Here is a 24,510-nt window from a genome sequence, read left to right on the forward strand (position 1 = left end):
CTATTAGAGCAAAACTATTTAATAAAATACCACTTCAACAAGCATTTACATACATTATATAAAAACACTGTAAAAGCCTAGTGTGTTTTAAACCTTCTTATACTCAAAGAGACACCAGAAGTTGTTGAAAGACCAAATGGAGCAGGGGTGGGGAGGGGGAGAACACCTCATCTTGGCACCTGCAACAATGAGAGTGCATCCCCACAGAGGCTGATTCAGCATCAAAGCTTCCAGTGTGGGCCCACAGCATGAAACGGTGCCATCCATGAGCCCGACACGGGCACAGCAGAAAGATTTGCTAGATCCTAATGTCCTTGTCCATTCCCTGCCTGCATTCACATCAAACTCATGTGTCACTTGTTTTCCCTTTCAGCAGCAACTGAGGTGTTTTAGCTCCCTCTGAGCCATTTCTCTCCACAGCAGCAAGCTGGGACCCTGTGGAGTAGAACCCAGTACACCCTTCCCCGGGACTGGGCAGAAATAGTGACTTATTTGAGCCTGAAAAACATCCCTAAGGTCTGTCAATAATTCAGTTTAAGCTTTTGTCTTTGGAGAAAGCTTTCTGGAAGTTGTGTTATGCAGCACATGCAGCACACCAGAGGGGCAGCAACACTGTTTTCCTACAGGAACAAGAGACACCCTGCAATACAAATGTATCAATTTATGCACATTTGGCTCTGCAGGGTTCCCCCAAAAGTAAAAGAAACCCAAATCACCACCATCATCCGTCACTCCACTCACAAACACCAATTTATTGAAGACCTATTTGCTGCATCACATCATTCCTGCAGTCCTGGATGGCTTAAGGAAGACCATCATTAAAAGCACGTGAGCCCAGCTGCTCCTTCACCCTCCTTGGCCACATACAGCAGGACAGGAGCAAAGATACCAGCTTCTGTTTCCTGATTACCTGCAACCCCCTTACAGATCCTGAAGATGAGAAAACCTCAGCTAAATCAATGTGTTGCTAAACTGAGACTTCAATCAACAGAGCTGAAACAAAATTAACAACTGCAAGTGCTCATCCCAGAACCTCTGGTGCAAGAGCCCATCATTCCAGTGCTTCCAACAGCTCAGGGGAAGATCCCCATTTCTAGCCATACTGAGAGCAGCAGCAGATAATCAGAAAGACATTACACAGCACTGGAGATGGGGTGCAGCCACTGAGCCAGGTGCTGTGTACCAATCACCCATGCATGCCATCATTCCTTAGCATGTTTCCCATTTCACAGAATAGTAGGGGTTGGAAGGGACCTCTGTGGGTCACCTAGTCCAACCTCCCTGCCGAAGCAGGGTCACCTACAGCAGGCTGCAGAGGACCTTGTCCGGGCGGGTCTTGAATATCTCCGGAGAAGGAGACTCCACAACCTCCCTGGGCATTTAAGGATGGGCTTTTGGATTAAAAAAAAAATAAATAAATAAAATCTTGGCAAGAACTCCTACATGTATCTGCTGAAGGACATCACCCAACCACCATGCAAGATCCCACACTCTGGAAAGCAGTAATGCCAGCCCAGCACAGCTAATGCAGAACACTTCTACAGGATTATTTTTTCTTTTCCTTTTCTCTGATAGGTTAGAGTTCTCCTCTGCACACAGTTGCACTGCGACAAACCGTCCAAAAACAGCTGAGCTTTGCATCTGGGCTGCCTCTTGGTCTGCTGAAGAGCTGCAGCTGGTGGAATTAAGCAAGCAGCTTTTTTTGTGGAAATGGTAAACACAAAGAAGGAAGGAATACAACCAAGGCAGAAAGTATAGAAATGAGCCACTCCCACAAGAGCACAACCTGGTTTTCCCAACAGTTTTGTCATTTCAGTTGCTTGCAGAGACAGGGAAGATGGAGTTTATGCTCTCCAGAGGCTGGTACAGGACGGCACTCCAGATTTCACATCCTCTCCCGACAACACTCCAGTAGAGCTAGCAACCTCTGGGGACCAGTACAATGTCGTCTAAACAGGGATGCATTTCCTGTCTACAATCCTGTCCGACACGGCTACAGCTCCAAGAGCATCATCAAGGCCACAGTGGCCAGAAAAGGTCATTGTAGACCTAGAAACACCAGTCTGAGGCCCAAGGTGATCTACAGTAAGTGGCACAGCTGAAACGCACACTGCCTGCACCAGCTAGCCTGACACAGACAGGTCGAGCATGTGGGAAGCCTGCCCACCACAAGAGAGCGCCTCAGCACACTGCAAAGGCTGGGCAGTCAGCTAGCAAGCGAGCAAGGTGCTCTGCAGTACACGAAGCTTGGTGACTTTCAGAACATATGAGCAAAGGGCCTAGTGAGTCACCCACGACACTCAGTTTCCATCAGCAGTGCCAGTGCTGCAATTCCAGTAAGGGGTATAAATAACTGCAGAGGAGAATCCAAACGGCCATCTATGTGCAATGCAATGGCAGGGGGAGGGCAGGAGAACCCCAAGCACCACATAAAGCATGAACTTATTCCTTATCCACCTGCCCTGGACGCAGCCCAGGCTATCCCCTGACACTTCTGCACCCACCACATTTGGGATTGCACACACCATCTCTGTGCAGAGGAAAGCATAGGCTTTCCAGGTACTGGGGCAGAAAAAGTGAAAGCTAAATAGCAGTGAACACCTGACAGCTGTTGTACACATCTATTGGCAGACAAATGTACATGTAACAGCCCTAAGCACCTGGGAAGAGCCACATTTAACAGATTTCTCTGCCACTACACATTTATGAGGTGGCATCTCATCAGAAAACTTTGGACTGGGCATATTTGGTGGGGAAAGGAATCACAATGATACACCGGGAGTCATAAGCTTTCAGACCAATCCCAGCACCCTAACAGCTCAGATAAAGGAAAAAATTGGAAATCAGAACCAGTGTTGTAAGAAATAAGGGCAGGAATCTGTGCGAAGAAGGGACTGAGCCTGTCAGCAACATCCTTTGACTTCTAAGTGAGAGGGAACAGCAGCAGAGGAGGGCAGGGGAGGCTGGGCATGAAGGGAGAGTCGAGCACAGTTTCTAGGATGCCATTCCAAGCAGGAATCCTCCAGCAAACCCTCCAGTCAGGATAACATTCTTCTTCAGAAATATGATCACCTAAGCAGAGGAGAGAAGAGCCAATAGTGTTCAACAACAGCAGGTCACCCACCCATCCTCCCCGTAAGAAAGCATCCCTCAGGCTGTTCTCCAAGGTAAGCGACGCTCAGAGTGAAGCCACTGCTCGGGTTTGGGAAAGTATCCTACCTAATGACCTCCCCTCCCTAATCTCCCCGCTGCATGTACAGTTCCTGAACTGATCCAGTCCCAGTGCAGCCTGGATCCTCTAAGAGCTGGTCTGAGCCTACATGCTCCAGGGCTCTCTCACAGCCAGTATGACAAAAGGGGCTACTGATTGTGCCTGTCAGACTAGCGTACAGCAGAGTCCCAGGCAACTAGGCCACTCTGCTGCCAGATCTGCTTAGCTTTTCTTGTCAGACTGAAGAAACACTTCTCCCCACAACTCCAGCATGTTTTCTTCCAACCCCAAGCAATTTGCAGCAACTTGTGGTGAGTTGATGTCATGCCTAGAAGCCACCCTGGCTGTCTCAAATATGCATAGCTTTGCCACCTCTCCAGTTTTGCTGTCATGCAAGCATTCCCTGCTATATTTGCAAAATGGAAGACCCATAAGAGCCCAGGAGTCAATCCCGTTTTCTGCTATCCCTGCAGCTAAGCACCTGCACACACCCTGGGAGAGTTGTCTTACCTCATCCACTCTGCTTTTCACTTCTGGAGGCATTTTGTTACCACTGCTGTGAAATTTCAGCTGCTGCTTGGCTTTGTTCACGTCCCGTTCTACTAGCTTCCAGTCCACTTTTATGTATCCCGTGTGGTTTGCAATCTAGAGTTTTAAGGGGTAGAAAAAAAGTTTCTGAAGTCCTGCATGACCACGGCTAGACAGACCCCCTTGCCCACCCACCTTCCCTGACCACAGCCACCTCCCGTACACTGGTCCAGTGGGCTGAGAGGATGAGCACACTAATGTAAAAATTGTACAAAGGACCACCCCTATAGCTGTCCTGCAACATCTGTCTCCCACAGTAATCCCCTAATAGCAGGGCACACACGGCAGCTTAGCCTGTTTCAGCCTCTATTCTCTAATGTAAAGACGGCATCATCTCCCCCTCACAACTGCCACATATATCGTTTGGACTCTCTGCAGCTTTTCTGCTGCTGTGGGTGGACACAGCTATTAATAGCCTGTTCCTCTCTAATGTTTTATCTGGTCAGGATGATTCAGCAGTGAAACTCTCCCTGCTCAGAGCAAGCTTTTGGCTTTCAACAGAACAAGCAGAGCCAGAAGAGCGAGGAGAACGAGTCACACAAGATGGCACCTGAGAAGTAAACAAGTAAGACTGCTGAGTGAGGCCTGAAAGCTGTTCTGCCTCCTACAGAATGTATGAGCTAGATGTCTACATCCAAACAGCTCCCACCAGTGCCAGGGTTCTTGGAAAACAGGAGAAATGGTTGAGGACAGAGGGAGATCTCCATTTCTCTTCCCCAATGCTTCAGAGAGAGCCCCATCTGTGCTGGTCTCACTCCTCAAGAAGCTAGATTGACAGGACATATCGCAGACATGGACAAATCCCTCTTGACATCCAGGGCTGTTCCTCCAGGGACACCATCACCACAAGCAGAGGACTAAGTACAGTAGCCAGTTCTGACCAGACAGTCCTGCAGCAGAAGTGTGATTTGCCACAGCTGATTGCTGCCTCCTGCTTCACTCAAGTGCCCCCGCTGTAACCGCTCCCACATGCCTTTGGCCTGGTTTTTGTTAGCAGACCCGAAGTGGATAGCACCTTTTGGCAATCCTTAAGTTTACCCACACCAATCCTGCTTTGCTGCTGCATCTATGTACCCTGGGAAACACAAGTCCTTGACATCCACAGCCACACAGAGCTCCTGGCAGTGTGGGGAACTAGCCTCAGGTCCCAGCAGGTAATGATCAGTAGACAGCCCTTCGTCCCCACAGTTCTCAGAAAGCCTGTCCCACTGTTTGTACACACCTGAAGGAGGAAAAAGCCACCTCCTACCGCTGTTGCTGCCAGCTTTCCAACTTTTTGGAAGATGAATCCGGTACACCTACAAATCAACCAGCATCCAGTCAGGAGAATAAGATACCAAACATATACTCCTCAGCGTGCTTCCCACAGGCAAGGCTGCCTTTGGCAATTACCCAAGACTTGCAGACAGCCTGACAAATGGCAGAAAAAACCTACGTGCAACCAGAGAGAAAGGATTTGCACCCAGCCAAAATGCTGGTGCTTTATATAGCTTTTTACTTCTCACTATCACATTTCAGCCTTTATCAGTTGTGATTCTTAACTCTTCAACATCAACCTCCTCCCAAAAGAGTAATCAGAAACACGTGATTTCACCAAAAACAAGTGATTTTAGCTTTCTTTTTTTTTTTAACTGGTATCATCTCTGAAGGGAAATTAGGCAGCACATCTGCTGCTGCTGCTCCATGATAAAGCATGGGGAGCAGATCACAAGACAAGCTTTGTTGCCAAAACAACTGCTTATTTTTCCTTTTCTTTTCTCAGAGGATAAAAATGCTGAGAAAAGCAGACAGCAGTGGTCTACAGCTCTACTGGTCTCCAAACTGGGTTACACACTCTCAACACGGACATCACTGCAGCCACCAGAACTCAGGCAAGCACCACCCCATTGCTCATTCATGCAGCTAAGGGTTAGTTTACTGCACCACCCAAAAGACTTCACTTTGACCAGCTTCCTTATCAACACTGGAAAACAACACAGCAACCTGCTCTTACCCACTTCTGAATGCATACACTTAGTGAAGACACAAGAGAGAGGTAGCGAGCTCATATTTTTATCAGAAAATGAAGTATCCTTGTTCCAAAAGGCTCATATTTGCCCATCCTAAATTCAACACCACCACTTTATGCCAAAAGTTAAAGAGAATTATCTCACCTCAAAAATTTAAGTCTGATGCCATTTTCTTCCCTAGGAAATAATCCCAGTTCTTCAGCTCCACGTTAGAGACAGCTTTTAAGGCCTCCCACAGTTCTGCAGAGTATGCCAGGGCACAGTAGGCTGAGCAAGCTGGACACCTGCATTCTCTGAAGGACTGCCAGATGACCACCCTGCACCTGTCAGCGTGTTCCCAAAAGCCCAGCTAGCACCCGTAGGCATCCTGCCTGCCACGAGCAGCAACGGCAACCGCAGCACATCTTACCATCCTGTGACCCCTCCAATCACCAGCTGTGTGGCCACATTGTATTTCTCGGCACTTGACCCCGAGCTGGGGGCGAAGACCTTGCGCCACCAGGGCCGGTTTTTGGTGTATTCCGCCAGGTCCAGTATGTTGAACGAGTCCTCCTTCACACCTGCAGGCACCTGGAGAGGCTCAGTGCCGGGACTGCTGTCCCACAGTCCCCTGCCAGCTGCCCAGGGCCTCCCCAGGGACACAGGACCCCCGCCCAGCCACACAGCCCACGAGGCCTGGCACTCCCCCGGACCTTTGGGAACCCCCAGGCCCCACACGCTCCCCCGAGGGCCTCAGACCCTCCCAAGGCCCTCAGACCCCGTCCCCGGGAGCCTTCACCCCCCCCTCGATGCTCCCGTTGGTCACGCCGCTGAGGAAGGGGGCCGGGCTGAGAAGCCCTGTCCCGGGAGCCGCCCTCAGAGCGTCCCGCGATAGTTCGGGTCGTCAGACGGTGCCAGGCCCCCATACCGGCCCCCGCGTGTTGCCCATGGAAACCACGCCGCGCAGGGCACGGGCCCCGCTCTCCGCCGGGGATCGGAGCTGGAGAAGCGGGGGACCCCGACGCCAGGGGGTGAGAAGAGGGAGGACCCGCCGCCGCCATCCCGCCCCGGCCCGCCCCACCTCCTCCCGGCACCGCCATGGCGCCGCTGGGCTCCGCTCGGCGCTGCTACCGAGCCGCCGAGGGCACGTGACCACGCTGCGCAGGCGCGCGGCCGCGCTCCACCACGCCCCCGGCGCGGCGCGGAGCCGAGGAGCGCGGTGGCCGTGGGCGGGGGAGTCCGCGCACGCGCTTAGGTGCGGAGCGGCCGCGGCCGCGCGTGCGGCTGAGCCTTGGCTTGGGCGGTGCGCCCGGGGGCTTCCCTCGGTGTGTGCCGCGAAGAGATTGCACCCGCTGCCGCTGCGTCACTGCTCAGGCGTGGCTCCACGGGTCCCCTCGGCCCCCGTGTCCCCGGTGGCGTGGGTGGCTCTGCCAGGGGCTCTCTCAGGAGGACCGGCTCAGGTACCAGGTATCAGTTCAGCACGAGGGGGCCCGTGGCATCCAGAGGCGGGACAAAGGGGGCTCCAAGGGTGTCTTAAAAGCTTCCTAAAGCGCATGGTGGTTTGCTTTGTCTGACATGGCAGGCTCTTGCTCAGCTGCGAGCGGTCCCTCACAGAAACAGCACCTTTACCCTTTTGCTTAAAATAAACACAGCCTTCAGCATGTGGGCCAGGTCTTCTTCCCCGTGTTCGGTCACACGGAGGAGCAGGGAAGGTGTGTGGTGGAGCTGGGTCAGGTGTGTTTGAAGCAGCCTGGAGGGCATGCTGCGCTGCATCCAGCATCCACAGCCAGCTCTGCTCTGCCTGGCCCTGTGCCAGTTCGGGCAGCCCAGGCATACTGCCTGGCAGGAATACTTCTTATTGTCTCCCCCGAGACAATGATCCCCCCAATTTGTGGGCCATTACTCACTTGAACTCCTGCAGAATAAAAGCCACCTGCTTCCCGCTTGGGGACGCAGCTGCCCAAGGAGTAGCAAAGATGGAAAATCTGAGACACAACAGGAAAAAAAAAAGATATCTTCCTGGAGAGATTGTAAGCAATGGAGGAATGGGCTTGACCCTCCTGGGGGGTTAATGGAAACCAGTACATGGGTGGGAGCAGGAGCACAGGCAACATGGGTCGGGTGGGGGAACTGACAATGTCCTGGGAACCAAGGTCAGTGCTCTGCCATGGTGGCCAGGACATCCTGCTTGCAAACAGCCCAGCACCTCCTTCCACCTCACAGGCAGGCGGGAATGCGTTGGGAGCCACAGCAGCATCACATGTTTCCTGTGCAGCCCTGATTAGGGGGAACCAGCTGGAGTAGTGTGTCCACCCAAACCAAAGGGACAGGACTGTCTTCCCCAGGGACGGAGGCATGATGTTTTGCACACAGTCATCCTGTGGGGCTGGTGGCTGCTGCACACAGCACGTTTGGGCCTGGGGACTCGGCCATCTGAGGTGCCGAGGACCAGGCAAGGCACAGCTAGAGGGATGGGGGTCATGGGAGTGCAGGAGGAGAGAAGCCGGGTGTCCAGCCCAGTGCCCAGCCCCTGGAGCCCCAAGGACCCTATAGACAGGATGCTCCAAAGGGCTTTTGCTCTTATAACCACCTGGAGAAGGAGAGTGCACTCCACAAGGGTTTATTTACTCCTTAGCAACTGGAAAGCTCCTGCATTTGCTTTCCTGGGCAGCCAAAGCCCCATGGCATTTCTCAGGATCAGGGCTCCCCTCCGCCCCACCACGTGACCAGGGAGCCCCAGTCATCCCATCCCCAGCAGATCAGAGGGCAGTTCCTGCGAGGGCGGCGTGGTCATCCTTTGGTGACCCAGTAATCAGATGTAGCTGTTAGCAAGACTGTCAGACAGATCCTACACTGACTACTGAGCAGCCAAGAGCACCATGTCTCTGCTGGGTCTCCGCCTCGGCTCTAGGCAGGGCTGGCAGTGAACAGAGAAGCTTCCCCTGGGAAAAGAAGATGTGGTGGCTGGGGAGGGGATGGCCAATGGGGAGGGGTGGCTGGGGCAAGTGGGCGCCTGGCAGCAATGTTTCATCTTGGAAATCCCGTCCGAACACTGGTGTCAGGTAGCACTGGGGTCTCCTGCATGTCCAGCACGTGGTGGGCTCCCATCCCCCTGCAGCACATGCCCCTGGTTTTGTCTCCCTGCCCTGGACAAAGGGCTGCCCCCTGTGCCCTGGGGCCAGGCAAAGTTCCTCTTGTGCTTCCTCCCCGATGCCAGCTGCGGGGTTGCCAGCACATGTCACCCCAGGGGCACCCACTGGCCTGAGCACCTGCAGCATGGCTCTGTCTTTCTCAGCGTGTGTGCACCATCACTCAGGGCAGGCGCTTGGCTTCCTCCTGCAGCAGGGAAGGAGCTGGGCTTACAGGGGGAATGGAGGAGCTGCATGTCTGAGGGCTTCTGTGCAGCAGGGTCAGGCCCAGCTTGGTCTGGAGGGTGGCACAGGGGCCAGCAGGCACACAGGCAGAGCCCAGCACGAGCACCTCAGCACCCTGCAGCCACTGGGGCTCGCTGCAAGGCACCTTCCTGGCGAGCAGCCCTGTTCAGCTCAGGAGACACAGGCACGAGAACCTGTTCACCATCTCAAAGGCTTCCTCTCCTTTCTGGCACCACCACCACCTCCCAGCCTGCGCGGCTGGGCTGAGCTGCAGCTCAGCAGCCCACACAGGCCTCCAACAGCTGTGCACAGTCACGGTGACCAGCACCAGGCAATAATGCGGTCAGCAAAACCATGTCCCCCCAGTGAATCCCCACTTGCAGAGCCCCAAAAAATGCTCTGTAAATGGACCCACAATGCCCCCTCCGGGCGCCTCAGCAAGGCACCATACCTGGCCATCTCCACCAGATGCCAGGGTCCCCCGTCGATAGGAAACGTGTCCCTGGTGCGCGGAGACCTGGAGAGCTGCAGTGTCCTGGGGCTCCCAAGCTGCTGCTCCAGTGGCTCAGTGTGATGTGACCTCAACGCTGCCGGCCTTGTGGCCGCAGAGCACTCTGCTGAGGTCGCCACCCTGTCTCTGCTTTTAGTATGGCGAGAAGCAACATCTGAATTCCCCTTCCCCCAGCTGGGACATCTGCGCTGGTGTCACGCAGCCGCAGAGGGACAGCCCCAGCTTGGTGGCTGGCTGGTGACACACTGCAGCTTGCAGAAAGGAAATTTGCAGCTCAGCCCTGTCAAAGCAAGAATGCGGGGATTTTCAGCGGGGTTTCTCTGCCACTGTTTTTCTCTCTTTTTTCTCGTTTTCTGGAAATGAAACAAACTCAGGCTCCAGCCATTCATGCCACTCAGTGTCTATGGGTGGGGGCGACAGCCCTTCTCCTTCACTCCCCCCCTAGCTGCCATGGGGACTTTTCAGCACAGGCCAGCTCTCCCCCAGTCTCCCCCACTTCCACGTTGCAAAGGAAGAGGCTTTCTGCTCCCTCCTGCCAGCAGCTGGGATTTCTGCCAGTCAAGTTTAGGGAACAGGAGGGCAGGCTGAGCAGCTTGGTGCCAGACACGCCTCTGTGCTGAGGGCAGCAGTGCACCTGGCCACCCCTTGAACCATCCCTCCTGCTGAGAAGCACTGATTTTGGACAGCAAATGGACGCAGCCAACCTGGAGCACAGCAAATGATACTGAGTGGCTACTCAAGGTGGTACAGGCGCTCTATTTCTGACTTGCTGCTGCCTTGCAGGTGACTGTGGGCAGGTCCTGTTGCTCCCTGCAGCAGTTTCCCTAGCTGTAAAAGGCGAATAGCAATTCCTGGATGTGCCAAAATCTCCTCATTCAACTCGTCTGTTTTCTGCCCCTTTGGCTAGGCTCCTGGTCGATTTTCCCTGACAATCCCTCCATCTTGTGAGTCTGCATCCTCTCCTGTTGCTGTCTGGCCAGCAGGCACCCCTGACAGCCCCAATGCCTGGGCTGGGCAAGTGAGGAGAAGCTGAGTGTGGCGCAGGTACACCCATGGGCGCTAGCTGTGGCAGCATCCTCAGGTTCAGGGCTCTGCCCCAGCAACAGGCACAGACCGGGGCTGGGGGTCAGCTGAACGGAGGTCTTCAGGCTGTGCGGGAGCTTGCTAGAGCTCCCCTGCATCCAGTTCTCCTTTCTTGGCAATGATTGAGAGGAGTTTTCAGGCACAGTGCTTATCTTAAACAGCCATTCCAGTAGAGTGCAGTTATAAGTTTAACCTCTTTTCTGGTTCAGCAGGAGCTCTGTCAGTGTGAGGATGCCAGGGCTGAGCAGCACTGAGCACTGGGGGGACAGGTAAGGCAGGGCACCACCATGCTCCTTCCCTGCGGCCCCAAGCACAGTGTCTGTGAAGGAGAGCTGCTTCTTGTGGGGTCCAGGGAAAGCTTTGCTGAATATGAGCAGCCCTGGGAGCTTGGGGCTTATTCCAGGAGTTTTTGCAGGAGACGGGGCATCTCAGGAGATGATCTAAGCACAGTGCATGACAGACACCAAAAACCGGACGCTCCTTGGGAACATGACCCCATCTCCAGGCTGACTTAGCAGCAGCAACCCTCAAAGCAGGCTCGGGGATGAGCAATTGCTCTGAGCTTCATTTAATCAGCCATGGTAATTAGGTGACATACAAAGGACATCTGTGCCTGGAGGCTGCTCCAGGCTGCTGGGCTGCTCCCGGGGCTGCTCTGACACTTGAGGAGCAAAGATCCTTTAGCAGTAGCCATGCGAAGCCAGCAGCTGCAGGGAGCATCGTCTGGCCAGTGAGACCCCCCAGATGCTTTTCCTCCCCAGCTCCTCCAGACGCAGCACCCTGGGCGCCCTGTGTCAGGAGTGTGGCCATTGTGCTGCCGCTGCCTGAATCATTCAGAGATGCCTCCGACGTGAGAAACGAGAGAGAAAGGAGAAATGCTCCGCTGACCGACTCACTGCAGGAAAAGCCAGGGGAGGAGAGCAGGCTTATTTTTGGGACCTTCTCCATACTGACATTTCTGCTGTGGAGTTAGGGAATCTCAGGGCTGGATTTGCTGGATACTCGGGGGTGTTAATGCTATCGGCCCCTCTGTGCTGATGCTGCCTCGGGGTCCTGCTATCTGTGAGCTGCGTGGGGCTGCAGCGCCTCTTTGCTCCATCATTGCTAGGGTGCAGCAGCCGAGCAAGGTCCACCAGGCATTTCTCCTGCAGCCCCGAGCTTTGGTTCCAAAGGAGGGAGCTTTTTCCCCAAGGACAGGTGTGGGCTTTTCTCCTGCTGTGATTTTTCTGCACTAGGGCCAGGGCTTGTCTCTTCATCTGGGCTGGTTTTGCAGCAGCCTGGATGGAGACAAAAGCACCATGAGAGATGCTGTTTTTAGCTAGTGGGTTGGTGGTTTGTTTTATATTTTTTCTTCCTGAGACAGTGGATTCTGAAAAAAGCAGCTCCCCTAAAGGACCTCTGCCTTTGCAGAGCACGGTGGGTCTGGCTACACAGGATAAACACATCCCCTGTGACTAAATTCCAGCACTGGCTCTGGAGAGGAAACTGGAAACCCGCACAGCATCCTTCACTCCAGCTGTGCAGGGAGGCACTGGAACGGTGACAGGGATTTCCTGCGGCATTTGGTGAAATGAGTCAGGGTGGCATGCATCGACAGGCTGGGCAGGAGCCAGCGGTGGCATGTGCCCGGTGGCACAGGAAGGAAGCATGGCAAGCTCACGTGGCAGGGACTTGTCCAAGGCATGTCTGTGGAAGAGCAGGGATATGTCCTGCCGACCCTTGGGCTGCCGTTCCACTTTCCAGAACCACGCACTAAAACCAAGCCCTCCCCAGGGCAGGCAGGGTCCGGGTGGGATGCAGGCAGCAGCAAGAGGTGCTCCAGCTTGAAAGTGCTGGTACAAGGGGCCATACCTGGTCCTTCCACTGGCACAGCCAGTGTCTTGGTGCCCTCTACCCATGTGAGTGCTGGGAAGGGTGAGCGCCCCGTGGGTGGCTCCTGCTTCTGCGGTACTCTGCATTCCCAAGAAGCTGCCATGAGTCACTGGCTTGCTCTCTCACATACACAGACATACACACAAAAAAAGTCCCAGGAGAAATTAGACAAGGCTCACTTTGTTCTGAGTTATTTTTATCTGCCCCAGCCCTGTATTGAGCTGAGAACTGCACAATTTGGGGAAACAACCAGAGCTTTCTGCATGCACGTGTGTCCTTGGCTCTGGCCAAGCAGGTTTCTCTGGGACTCTTGGTGGCAGGACCCTGTCCTGGCTTCCCCATCACATTTCAACAGCAGGACAGTGTCCTGGCGCTGTCTCACGGGGAGGTGTGGGGATACGTACATGTGCTGACACTATGCCTTGCTCCAGGCAGGGCCAAGGTGCCAGTGCCTCTTCACAGCTCTCTCAAAGTTCTAGCTGTCTGCTGCTGCCTGGCTCATTGCAGCCCAGCTATGCACAGGCAATGCTGACACTTTGCAGTGGCACCCACACGGGTTTGCAGAGCCCTTGGAAGTGTCAGCTAATGCTGCCCCATTTGCTGTGGCCATGCATGCTTTTGCTGGGGAATGTGGGCTCCGGCTGTGCTGGGGGGACCCGGGCTCCCTGCAGATGCCAGCTCCCCTTGTCACCCTTTGCAGTGGCCGTTGTGTGCCTGCACAAAGCTACCCACTGCATGCAGCAAGTGCACCTCCACCCCGCTTTCACACCTCAATTCCCCTTCCCACAGCCTTGAGTATCTTGCTAATACAATTTGCTTTCTGCTCCCTCAGTTTAGACCCCATCTGTCCAGTTTACTCGTATGTCTCTGGGTTAGGAACCTGGAGCTGGCTTTAACCCAGCAATTCAGCACCTGCCAGTGTAACAACCGTTAAATTCTGACTGTGTCCAGGCTCCTGCCACTGCAGCCCCCAAGTGAAGGTTTGTCTGGCTCCCCTCCATGATCCCTGGATGTTGTCATCCCATAGTGCCTGGGAGCATCCCTGCCAGGGTTAGAGGCAAGAAGCCCCTGTGCTGCCCCATGCAGATCTCCAGCACCCAGAGGTGGAGCATCCCTCCTGACAGCCAACCCCAACCCACCCACGTGCCCATCCTGCTCTGCCACCCCCCAGCTGCCCTCTTCATGGTCATGTTTTCTGCTTGATGACGTTTTCCCCGTTTGCTTGTTTCTGGAAGAAACACCTTTTCCAGCCTTTCCGGGTGAGCACAGTCTCCCAGCACTGTCAGACTCCCAGACAGGATGACTGGAATAAAGTCACGTACTGTGGGGGATATCAGTGCCAGAAGCACAGCCTGGATCTCCCACATCTCTCCTGGACCTCCGGACCACCCTTTCCCCTCCAGCACTGAACAATATCCTTCCAGTTCACTGCACGAGGGCAGATCGTGCAAAGCACCCGGGGCGTCCCCAGATGTGACACACTGCTTGTTTTGCCCCAAAATACTTGCTGGAAAACGTGGAGTGGGGTTGTTGCTCATCTTCCTCACAACGAAAAGGAGTCCCAGGCCGGACGTGGAGCCAGCTGCTGGCAAATGAGCTGGAGGAAATGTGTTTCTTGTTTCTGGCTGGCTTTTTGCCTTTCCAGGAGCAGGCTGGGCGGTGCGGGGGGAGCACTTTCTGCCCCTGCTTCATCAGCCAGTGCTGGGGCGAGTGCAGGAAGGAGTGGGCAGCCCCTGGTGGGTTGGGGCTTTACATGGGCCAAGGGGGAGTCCCCCTGGATGTTCCTTGCTGCTGCCATGGGACTCCCAGCCAGACACAGCTGCCTGGGATGGTTTTCCCCCTCGGGCCCAGGGCTGTCATAAGCACAGGGGTGGGAAGAGATAGGGTGTCCCCAGCAAGATGGCAAGAACGGGCCCCCCTCAGAAGGAGCAGGACAGAGAGCAGTCACTGACCCCACAGAAATGGGGTGCTCCTGCATGGTGAGCCCATGGGGCTGGGATGCTCGAGGTGGTTCCCAGGCTATGCTGGGCTACGTGGGACAGTGGGACATTAGGGAATGTGTTCCCACATCTGCTGGGATTGCCCCCACCTGGGGGGCTCAGCTCTTGTCACCGTCCCATCCCCTAGCAGTCCCACCTGCCCTGTGCTAAGTATTCACATCTGGGACACAGAAACACCTGTCACTCCACCATCCCCACCACCTCCCTCTGTTGCCCAGGCACCAAGACCTGTCACATGGATGCTTCTGCACACACTGGGGCTGTCACCAAAGGGGTCACAACCCACATTGCACTCCTGCTGCCCTACAGTGTGATTTATGGGACGTTTCCCCACCTCTCTTGCCCAGCAGACACCAGGACCATGCAGGGCGTTCCTCCTCATCTTCCTGCCTTCGTGAGCCGAGTGAGAGCCATATGCTGACATGTATGTGTGAGCATGTGTGTTCATTTGGAGGATGGGGGGAGGGATTTCCTGGGTTTTTAAAAAGAGATATTGAAAATTAGTGAGTTTAAAAAGGAAGAAGTCTGCAAAAACGTTGCAGTGCATCTTCTCTGAGCTGTTCTGCAGGACACTGGGAGAAGAGAAGGGTGAGGAGCAGCTGGCACGAGGGAGACTCCCAGGAATGACCCCAACCCTTTCCCTGCCATGTGGCTCAAAGCGAGGCTGTGTGGTTAAATCATCACTGCTTGGGGTGCAGGCACCCGGGGAACAGGGATGCACTCCACTTCTGTACATGCATATGTGCATCCCTGCCTATTTCCCCATCTCCAGCCCTGCCCCGCATATACAAAGTGTCTTGCAGGCTCTCAGCACTGGGGGGCACAGGACACTCTCTCCTGCTTCACAGCAATAAGCCATCTGCATCCTGAAGCCAAACCTTCCCCTAAATTACCATTTCCTCAACCTGTGCAGGCTAGCAGGTACAGAAGCTAGCTGCCAGCTCCCCGGGGGCCTCCAGCCCAGACTGACCTAAGCCGGAAATAAAGGCTCCTGTAGCCTGGGCAGCAGCAGGGCGCTGGCCTGCAACTCACTCGTCTCCTTCCTCTCTGTCATGAGAGGGAAGGTGGGATCAGGCAAAGACCACACCTAAATTCCCCTTCCTCTGCAACCCTCCCTTTCCTCACCTCGCTCCTGGATGAAGACCAGGACACTGAGCCAGCTGGGTCCTGCAGCAGAGTTTACTGCTGCACTTGCCCTCCCTTTCCTTTTGTTTTTTCCTCTCCTCCTGTCACTGCCACTCCAGAGGAAGACAGGGAGAGCCCATCGCTTGCACTCTCCTCTTCGCACTAACCCACTTGAGTGATTCTTCTCCTGATGTCTTTGAGAAACTCACAAGTGCTCTGACTGAGCCTGTCGGTGCTGGCTTTAAATCATCATCTCCTGTGGATTACAACAGCTGGATGAGAAGATAAAGGCTTTTCTCTCCTCTTTCCTTTCTCATTCTTTCATTTTCACTTTTCGTGCTGAAGCAGCTGGTGGGCACGATGCTGGTGGGAGCCCTGCGTGGCCTCCTGCTCCTCTGCCTGGTTGAGGAGGGCATCAGCAAAGTCAGAAGATACTACATTGGTGCAGTGGAAACCACCTGGGACTACATCCACAGTGACCTGCTCTCCGTGCTGCAAGTGCCGGCAGGGTAAAGCTCTTTCTATTGCAATTGCAGCACCCTGCTATGGGTGTTCTTCCACCCTGGCATGCACAGCACTGTGAGCTTGGGTCCAAGCAGGCGGGTGCATGGGGGTAGCCTAGCAGGGTGGGTGCACTCATCTGCTGGTACAGCTGGGAATGGGTGTTTCTGTGCAATGGGGAGTCATTAAGTGCAACTCCTGATAACACACCGGTGGAATGAATCTGCAGAGAGAGATCCAGACCTGCTCTGCACTGCTGCTATGCACTGCTTTATCTTAATGCTATTTGCCTGTGACATTTTAAAGTCTGTGCCCAGAGGCAAGAGCTGGTTCACCAGCCCGTGCTTTCGCTTCTGATCTGCAACCTGGGAGCTTTGGGAAGATTCAAGGGGAGATGGGGTCCTGTGCCTCCCTGCCTGGAGGTTGCAGAGGGAGGCTGGCTGTGCTTCCCTGATGTGACTCAAAGTAGCAAAGGCTCTCCACTGTGTCTGTCCCTGGTAAAACCCAGATTTAGTTATTTATATATTTGTGTACATTATATTGCTGGGGCTGACATTTTTCCTTTAGGGAATGAAAATAATTTTTAGGGAATGAAAATATTTTTTAGCATATGGGAAAAGAGTGGTGTTTGTACACAGTGACAAGAGGGAGGAAGGCATGCTGGGTTTGCCCAAATACTTTGGAGTAGGAAGGAAAAGGGGCAGTTACATTGCTCGGGCATCAGGACGTTGTTGTCTGGAGACACACCTGGCTTGGACATACATGGCTGTGAATGGGCAGTTCTAACCTCAGCATGGGGAGCAGAGCTGGATGGGCTACATCCCCTGTGGATCAAGCTGTACCCCTTCCCTCTGCCCTGCTGCCACATCCCTCTTCCCAGGCTCTTTGCTGGAGCAATGTCAGCCCACAGCCCCACCTTAGTCCCACATTGGCTTGAGCAGCGAGGAGCTGTGGTCAGGCACTGGAAACCAGGCTCCAGTGATGAGCCAGGTCAGCCTGACTACCTGCCGTAGTCACTGTATCAGAGTTATGTTGTTTTATCCCCCCTTTGGTTACTTCAGTAGGAAAATTGCATCCAGCACCCCTCATTTTACTAATGCCCCCCTGCCCTGCTTTTACTAACGTTGCACTCAGATCTGTTAGGCTATGGTGGAGGTGAGGTCACTCACGCTGTAAATTCAACCCTGTGGCTTTCCACTTTGGCACTGGCTTTAATGACGTGCTCCCACAGTTTCTGACCCGGGAGTGACTCAGAGACCTGGCTCTGCCCTCGGGATGAGCAGGGTGCCGGCGGGCAGTCTGAGGTCACTTATTCTTTTCTAAATGGGGAAAGATAACTTTGGCTTTTGCAGAGGGACTTGGTGGCATGCTCCACCCCAGAGAGGCAGGGCACGCCTGGGCAGTACAGCTCCCAGAGGAGCAATGGTGGGAACCGGGGTTTGCTCGGCTTGGTTGTTCCCGGCTGGATGATGGTGCATGTTCCCTGTCCCTGCATCCTCAGCCTGGTTCCCCCCGAATGGGGAGGGCACAGGAGAAAAGGAGCATGCATGAGTGAGCCAGGAGAGCATGGCAGGAGCAGAGCTGCCACCGGACCTGGGGTGTCTCCAAGCTGTGTGTGGGGTGTCTGCGTTCTGGTACCAGCATCTCATGGCAGTCCCCAAGGGTGCACCTCCAGGCAGGACCTCCAAAACCTCTATATGTATCCAGTGGTTTCTCTGGCATGTTTGTGGAAAGCTCTGCCAAATGAATGGGCTACAGCACACCAGGCTAGAGCTGCTTACACCTTTCCCATGATTTCAGTTTCTCTTACTCCCAAACACAACCCTACCAGCAGGTCTGGAGCCAAGACCAGCATGTCTTGCGATGGACCCAGAGATCTCAGCTCTGGCTTGGAGCTGGCGGCCACATAGCAGCAGGCTGTGTTCGAGTGCTTCGGCAGCACAGGGTGTTTACCTTGGCTGTCTCCCACTTCCAAGAGATGAACAGATAGTGCTGCTAACAATGCTGATCAAAGGTGCCAGGAACTTATCGCCCTGCCTCAGCTTCAGCCGCCCTTGGGGTAGGAAGTGCACAGGACCCCAAGTGCAGAGGACCAGCCAGAAGCACTTGGGTCAGACATCCCTGTGCCAAACTCTGCCTCCCCACCCCCTGCAAAGGCTGTCAGGCTCTGCCATGCCAGATGGAACCTGGCACTGAACCCTGGTGTCACCAAGTCTCCCCACATCCATGCTCCCACATGCCAGCAAAATCTTCATGGCTCCAGAGGATTTCTGCCTTGTTTAGAACAGAATTAGCAGGACCAGACCCCCATATCTCAGGGATGTATTTTCAAAGCTGGACTTTTTGCAGGTTAGAGATTAATGCACGTTTTTCCAACAGTGGATAGCCCAGTGCCAGCAACCCCACGGCACTGCCACCTCCCAGCATGGGATCACCCTGGAGAACAAAGCTTGGTCTGGACCCTGCTGCCATCAAGCCAGGAATGATAATAGCTTGTGGGCAAAGTCATCTGAATGCAGTGGCCCTACTCACTGGGGCCGTGCCTGCTGGGGGCTTCCTTGCCAGCCCAAACGTGGGGTTATAGCTGTGGTGGGAAAGGCAGGATCTGGGCATGCGTGGGGTTTTCATGGGCACCCATCCTGCTCTGCCCCCAGGGAGGGTGGAACCCTGCTTTCTCTACAGCATCCTCCAGCTACAGGTGGCTTCCAGCCAGTGGCATGGGGGCAAGAGTGCATCACTCTTTCCTAGAGTCACTCCAGCTCCTTCCTCTTGAGGAAGAGTCACAAAGGGAACCACCGCTTGAATGAAGTCTTAGTCACAGGGGGAGAGCAATCCTTCCGGCTTCCTCAGAGGGAAGAAAATACCACCTGTCTTTTGCTCCAAACAAAACAAGGCTGGAAGTGGTCTGTCTGGTTACTGGAAATGGTCTCAGTCCCGAGGGTGATAACGCAGCCTCTAAAATCTCTGGAGAAACTCATGGCTTTGTTTTCCTGATAAACATGCTGGAAAATGAATTTGTTAAGCTGCTTACAGAGAGAAAGTGGCCAGCAGAGATAAGTGAGCTGTGAAATATGTTCAAGGCTCCTTTATACTCCTGCCACAAGGAGTAGTTTTTCAGGAGCTGGCTGTAAATCCCAGTTTGGTCAGAAAAGAAATGAATGTGGGGACATTGCTTAGACCACAGAGCAAACTGTCACCACCTTCTATGCAACCCAACACAGTCTCTTTCCCAGGGGCACCTAGGGAGGATGTTCGAGATTATATGTGATGTGATGTCTGCCACACCCAAAGGTGCTGGGGATGGAGTGAGGGGTGGCTGCGAGGCAGAGGCCACCGTGGCACTGTTATCGTGGCACTCCCAGTGCCCCAGGTCTCTGCTGGTAGGGAAGCATGAAGCCAGGCAAGGCACAAGGCAGGAGGCTAGCAGCAATGCCTGCGGCTGTGCCCACTTCCAGCTGCAGCTGGGTACAGCGCTGTGCCTCCTGCCGTTGTGTCTTCTTCCATCATGACTAGCACTGTGACATTAATCACTGCCACATTGTCATGTAAGCTGAGCAAAACATTTCCAAACACACGCAGGGGTTGTCAGGAAACCCGAAGAACACAACAGGGTGAGTGATCCCTGGGGCTGGCACAGCACAGGCAAGCTGGTGGGAAGGGGAGGGAGAGGATGGCTGCTGCCCGTCCATGGACAGGGCTGCACAATCAGCCTTGGCTTTTCCTTCCTCCTACAGCATGTCTGGTCATGCAGGCACACGGCCCCCCACACCTGGTGTCCCTCCCCGGTACAGGAAGGCCGTTTTTGTGGAGTACCCTGATGCCTCGTTCATGCAGCCCAAGCCCAAGCCAGCATGGATGGGTAAGAAGCACTTGCAGCATGGTGAGCTCTCACTGTCCTTAACAGCTGCCAAACTCACCCTGGGTTGGGTGCTGGCAGCTCCTTCGCCCCAAATGGGAAAGCACCTGGGTAAAGTCCCAGTACAGCAGAGCTGCTCAGCATGCAAGGAGCCTTGCTGGTGCCAGAGCAGGTGATGCTACGTGAGGGACAACCACTAATTGTGCAGGTGGAAACCCCAGACTCTTTGGGGCCCATGGCTGGGTGTGAGCTGCCTAATCCCAGCTGCCTGACCCTGTTGTCTTCCCCCCTTCAGGTCTCCTGGGCCCCACCATCCGAGCAGAAGTCTATGACACGGTGGTCATCACATTTAAGAACCTGGCCTCCCGCCCGTACAACCTCCACGCCATCGGGGTGTCCTACTGGAAGGCATCAGAGGGTGAGCCGGGAAACAGCCAGGTGCTGAAAGCCCTTGTACAGCACTTTGCTCCCTGACCCTGCTATTCATGTCCCTCACTGAGGACAGACAGTCACAGAGAATGCTTAGCCTGGGCAAACCACAAGACCATGCCCAGCTAAGAAATGAGCTGAGAAGAGCAAACAGCCCAGAGCAAACTTTTATCAGTTATAGAAGTAATACATAGGTTATACCTGAGGCTGGATGCTTAGGGCCAGCAAGACTGTGCCCTCCAGCGTCAGGACATGTGGTGGGTGCACAGGCCAACAAGCGAGCCTCTAGCACAACTCTGCTCACTTCCCTGAGACCAGCCATCACCAGTGGGAATCAGACTGGCGCTGAGGGCTGGGGTGAAGAGAGTCTGTGCTCTGGGTTGGGGGAAGAGGAATTTCTGTAGCCACTGTGTGTTGGGGATGAACCTTCAGTGACATCTGGCTGTTCCTTTGGCTTTAGGTGCAGGGTATGAGGATGAGACCAGTCTGCCAGAGAAGGAGGGTGACAGGGTAGATCCAGGGAAAACACACACTTATATCTGGGAAATCCAGCAAAACCAGGGCCCAACAGATGGCGACTCACCATGCCTGACCCACTCCTACTCCTCCAACACTGACAGCGTGAAGGACATCAACTCTGGTTTGATTGGAGCCCTGCTCGTGTGCCGACCTGGTAAGGACCACACAGGATGGGGATAGGTCACACGCAACCGTGAATTGAAAAGCAGAAAAATCAAAGACACGTTCCAGAGGCTGAACATGGCAGTGGAGCTGGAAAGCTGTGGTCAATAATAGCTCTTTCAGGGTTTGGCCCTTTCCTCAGAGTCCCTTCCCAGTGTAGGAGCCAAACACACTTTGGATTTCCCTGCTAGCATGAAATCGTTTGCTTCTTTCCTTTGCAAGATTTCATACCACAGATGAAATCTTGTACCTTGCATCTGAACCTTATCTATCCATAAGGTGAATTGCTATGGAGGCATAAATGTTTGTCTTTCCTTCAGAACTTCACCAAGCTGTGATCGTTCAATGTCAGCCAGGATGCTTTGTCAAAAAGAGTTTTGTCAGAAGAACTAGAGGGAAGCTTATATCAGCAAGGGTTAAGGATCAGGCAAGAGAGAGACAGGACACCCCGGGCACTGCCTGGTCCACAGTACCTGTGCCTGCTCTCCTTCCTTCGGTAAATGAGGAGGTGATGAAATCCTGACTGTTAATACCTTGCCAGGCGCAAGGCACCAAGAAGTGTACCTCGGGTGGGACTGGTCACTCCTGGTTGAGTCATCTCCTGGATATTGTCCAGACCCCTCTGTAGTCACTGGAGAGGAATGGGCACCAGTCACCTCCTCCCAGGGCACTGTCTGCAGGCTCCAGTGACTCACTAAGAGCAGTTTCTCCACTGAGGGGAAGTCTAGATGGTGGTGCTGATGAGGGAGCTAGATGAAATGGGCTCTTCCAGGTGACTAAGTGGATCCTGAGAGCCTGTGAGGGGAAGGCAGCACAAACTGACCTTTTGATGCCTTCTGGGGGCAGCTGCCTCTCAGCCATGGGCTTTTGGGGGCTGCAAGGCTGAAAACAGGGCTGTGCCAGTAGTGAGATGTGACAAAAGCAATCCACACCCTGGCCTTGATTTGCCAGTTCTTGGACGGCACAAAGAGATGGCACAAAGAGAAGCAAGATGGGCATGGTGCTTGCTGACCTTTAAAGAGATCCATTCTGTGGCATCTTGCAGGGACCCTGGTGAGCGACGGGAACAAGAACACGGAACAAGAGTTTGTGATGCTTTTCACAGTGTTTGATGAAGGTAACTACCCTGTCGGGGTACTGTGGTCTGAGGTGCATGCTTTGGCCATAGTGTGAGCGCAGCTGCTCAGCTCCCACACTTCCTCCCAAGGGTTTTAGCCTTGTACAGCCCCCCCAGCCAATGTGCTCCTGGTGCAGTACTGCCACTCTTTGGCAGCCCCCCACCAGCTCTCCCATCCCATACCCTGGCCTTCTTCCCATCGCACAGGCTAAAGCTGCGGGGTAGTAATGCCTTGTCACACACAGTGGTCACCACTACATTCATGCAGAGCTGTGGCCAAGTCTGCTGTGGTTTCCAACAGGCACCACACATCTGACCTCCCTGGATTTTGGCTTTCATACTGTTTCACTCTGGTGGGAAAATTTCCTTTTCCTTTGAAATGCCCTCAAGTGAAAACTAACTGCATACTCCTCTCTCCACAGGGAAAAGCTGGTACTCTGAGCCTGGCTCCCCAACGGCTCCTCAGAACCTGCCTAACAACAGGACGGAGATGCACACCATCAATGGCTACATCAACGGCTCACTGCCTGGTGAGTACCAGTGTGCCTGGGACAGGGATGGAGGGCATGGGAGGTGCTAGGAACAGGGGTGTAGCCAGGTCTGTGAACTCAAGGTAACTTGTGAAAAGATGTGAAAAGGGACATCAAGAGGAGTTTCCAGGTGATGGATCTGTTAGTCTGTGTTCACCCCAGAGGGACTATCATCACATCTCAACTCCTTGATCTGCCTTGCCCATTTACAGTGAGGCAGGACCTGTTTCCAGCTGTTTATGTTGCCAGGTGCAGTTGACCTTCTCAGAGGTCTCCAGGAATAGTGCTGGTAGCATAGAGTTTCATCTCTTGTAGCCCTGTGAACAAGGCTAGAGGTAGAGTTGAGGAGAAAATTCAGCTCTCACTAGCCTGTGTCTAACACACACCTCTGTAGGATTTGGGGAATAGAATCATAGAATCATTTAGGTTGGAAAAGAGCCTTAAGATCATTGAGTCCAACTGTAAACCCGCACTCCCAAGTCCACTGCTAAACTATGTCCCTAAAGTGCCACACCTACACGTCTTGTAAATACCTCCAAGAGACAGTGATCAACCACTTCCCTGGGCAGCCCATTCCAGTGTTTGATAACGCTTTCAGTGAAGAAATTTTTCCTAATATCTAATCTAACCCCCCCCCAGTGCAACTTAAGGCTGCTTCCTCTTGTCCTATCACTTGCTGTTTGGGAGAAAAGACTGTCACCCACCTCGCTACAGCCTCCTTTCAGGTAGTTGTAGAGAGTGATAAGGTCTCCCCTCAGCCTCCTTTTCTTCAGTAAAGCAAAAGAAAAGCCCGTTTGTGGTCTCAGTGAAGACAAAAGTTGACATTGTCTGACATTCTTCTGGAAGAAGGTTCAGAGCTGCCTGAGAGTGAAGAATCTCCAAGGCAAACTGGGAAACACTGACAGCAGAGTCATTACCATCAGCAGCCTTGGTGAACAACACCCTGAAACATCCCACTGAGGTCTAGCCGTTCTCCAATAAAAGGCAAAAATAAAACTCCCCTGAATTCCCTGTCCTGGTGGATCCATGGAGCTTAAGAGCTGAGTAGAGCTCATGGTCAGACGCTGTGTCTGCACAGTGGGTTTCCCCTTGAGAAGGTATCCGTCTCTGCCCAGCAACCCCCTGTCTGGCTGCGGTACCTGGCCTGAGAGGTGTCTGATGGAGAGGTGGCGATGGAGAGCCGAGTGCCTCAGGATGGAGCCTCCGCCCTGCCCCCTGCCAGGTTCTTGGGATCTGTTCCAGTCATCTGTCTCATTCAGTGCCAAAAACAAGTGCTTGACTCTGTATTTGTCTTTGTTTGGCTTCAGATTCCAGGAACTTGTTCTTGTTATTCACTTCCCTGATAGATTACAGAGCCCTTCAGCACACACTCATTTCTTCCCAGGAAAATATTTTTATGATGCAGTCAAGTCCTCTCCCATTTCCTAAGCACACTGCACTCTTTGAGTCTCTCCAAGGAAGGAATTTTCTCCAGCCTTCAAATAATCCTGGTGACCTCTCTCTGCCCTTTTTGGGGTATTTCAACTACTGCTGAAGATGTATGGGATCTCTGCCCCAGATGCAATATTTTAGTATCAGGCTTGCCAGTGTTGTGATCAGACACATGATTCCCTTTTCCTATTCCTGATTCCCCTATTTATACAG

General features: G+C 53.8%; 2 protein-coding genes across 7 annotated transcripts in view; one reads left to right on the forward strand and one right to left on the reverse strand.

The window, feature by feature from the left end:
* Nucleotide 1: 1 nt before the first annotated feature.
* On the reverse strand, nucleotides 2-6,969 carry FUNDC2 (FUN14 domain containing 2). Of its 2 annotated transcripts, none has more exons than XM_075435653.1 (5): nucleotides 6,869-6,969; nucleotides 6,218-6,368; nucleotides 5,022-5,097; nucleotides 3,722-3,856; nucleotides 2-3,072 (listed from the first exon to the last, which is right to left on the reverse strand). In XM_075435653.1, exons 1-5 carry the CDS (start codon nucleotides 6,885-6,887, stop codon nucleotides 2,995-2,997), a joined length of 459 nt encoding a protein of 152 aa, XP_075291768.1. In that variant the 5' UTR covers nucleotides 6,888-6,969; the 3' UTR covers nucleotides 2-2,994. The 2 variants fall into 2 exon arrangements, with proteins under 2 accessions (XP_075291768.1, XP_075291767.1); XM_075435652.1 differs by lacking the exon at nucleotides 6,869-6,969 and adding an exon at nucleotides 6,716-6,851 and having other exon boundaries at nucleotides 6,218-6,378.
* An 89-nt stretch (nucleotides 6,970-7,058) lies between these two features.
* The window catches only part of F8 (coagulation factor VIII), a 36,194-nt gene continuing 18,742 nt past the window's right edge, over nucleotides 7,059-24,510 (forward strand). For 4 of the 5 annotated variants that reach the window (XM_075435648.1, XM_009941528.2, XM_075435649.1 and 1 more), the window contains exons 1-6: nucleotides 15,758-16,261; nucleotides 19,988-20,112; nucleotides 20,405-20,527; nucleotides 20,999-21,211; nucleotides 22,265-22,336; nucleotides 22,759-22,866. In XM_075435648.1, the coding sequence (XP_075291763.1) occupies nucleotides 16,113-16,261; nucleotides 19,988-20,112; nucleotides 20,405-20,527; nucleotides 20,999-21,211; nucleotides 22,265-22,336; nucleotides 22,759-22,866 (790 nt within the window). In that variant the 5' untranslated portion in view covers nucleotides 15,758-16,112. Of the gene's footprint in view, nucleotides 7,248-15,757; nucleotides 16,262-19,987; nucleotides 20,113-20,404; nucleotides 20,528-20,998; nucleotides 21,212-22,264; nucleotides 22,337-22,758; nucleotides 22,867-24,510 lie in introns of those variants that run through there. The other variant, XM_075435650.1, reaches the window with a different exon arrangement.

The sequence above is a fragment of the Opisthocomus hoazin genome, chromosome 14, assembly GCF_030867145.1.
Source record: "Opisthocomus hoazin isolate bOpiHoa1 chromosome 14, bOpiHoa1.hap1, whole genome shotgun sequence".
NCBI lineage: Eukaryota > Metazoa > Chordata > Aves > Opisthocomiformes > Opisthocomidae > Opisthocomus > Opisthocomus hoazin.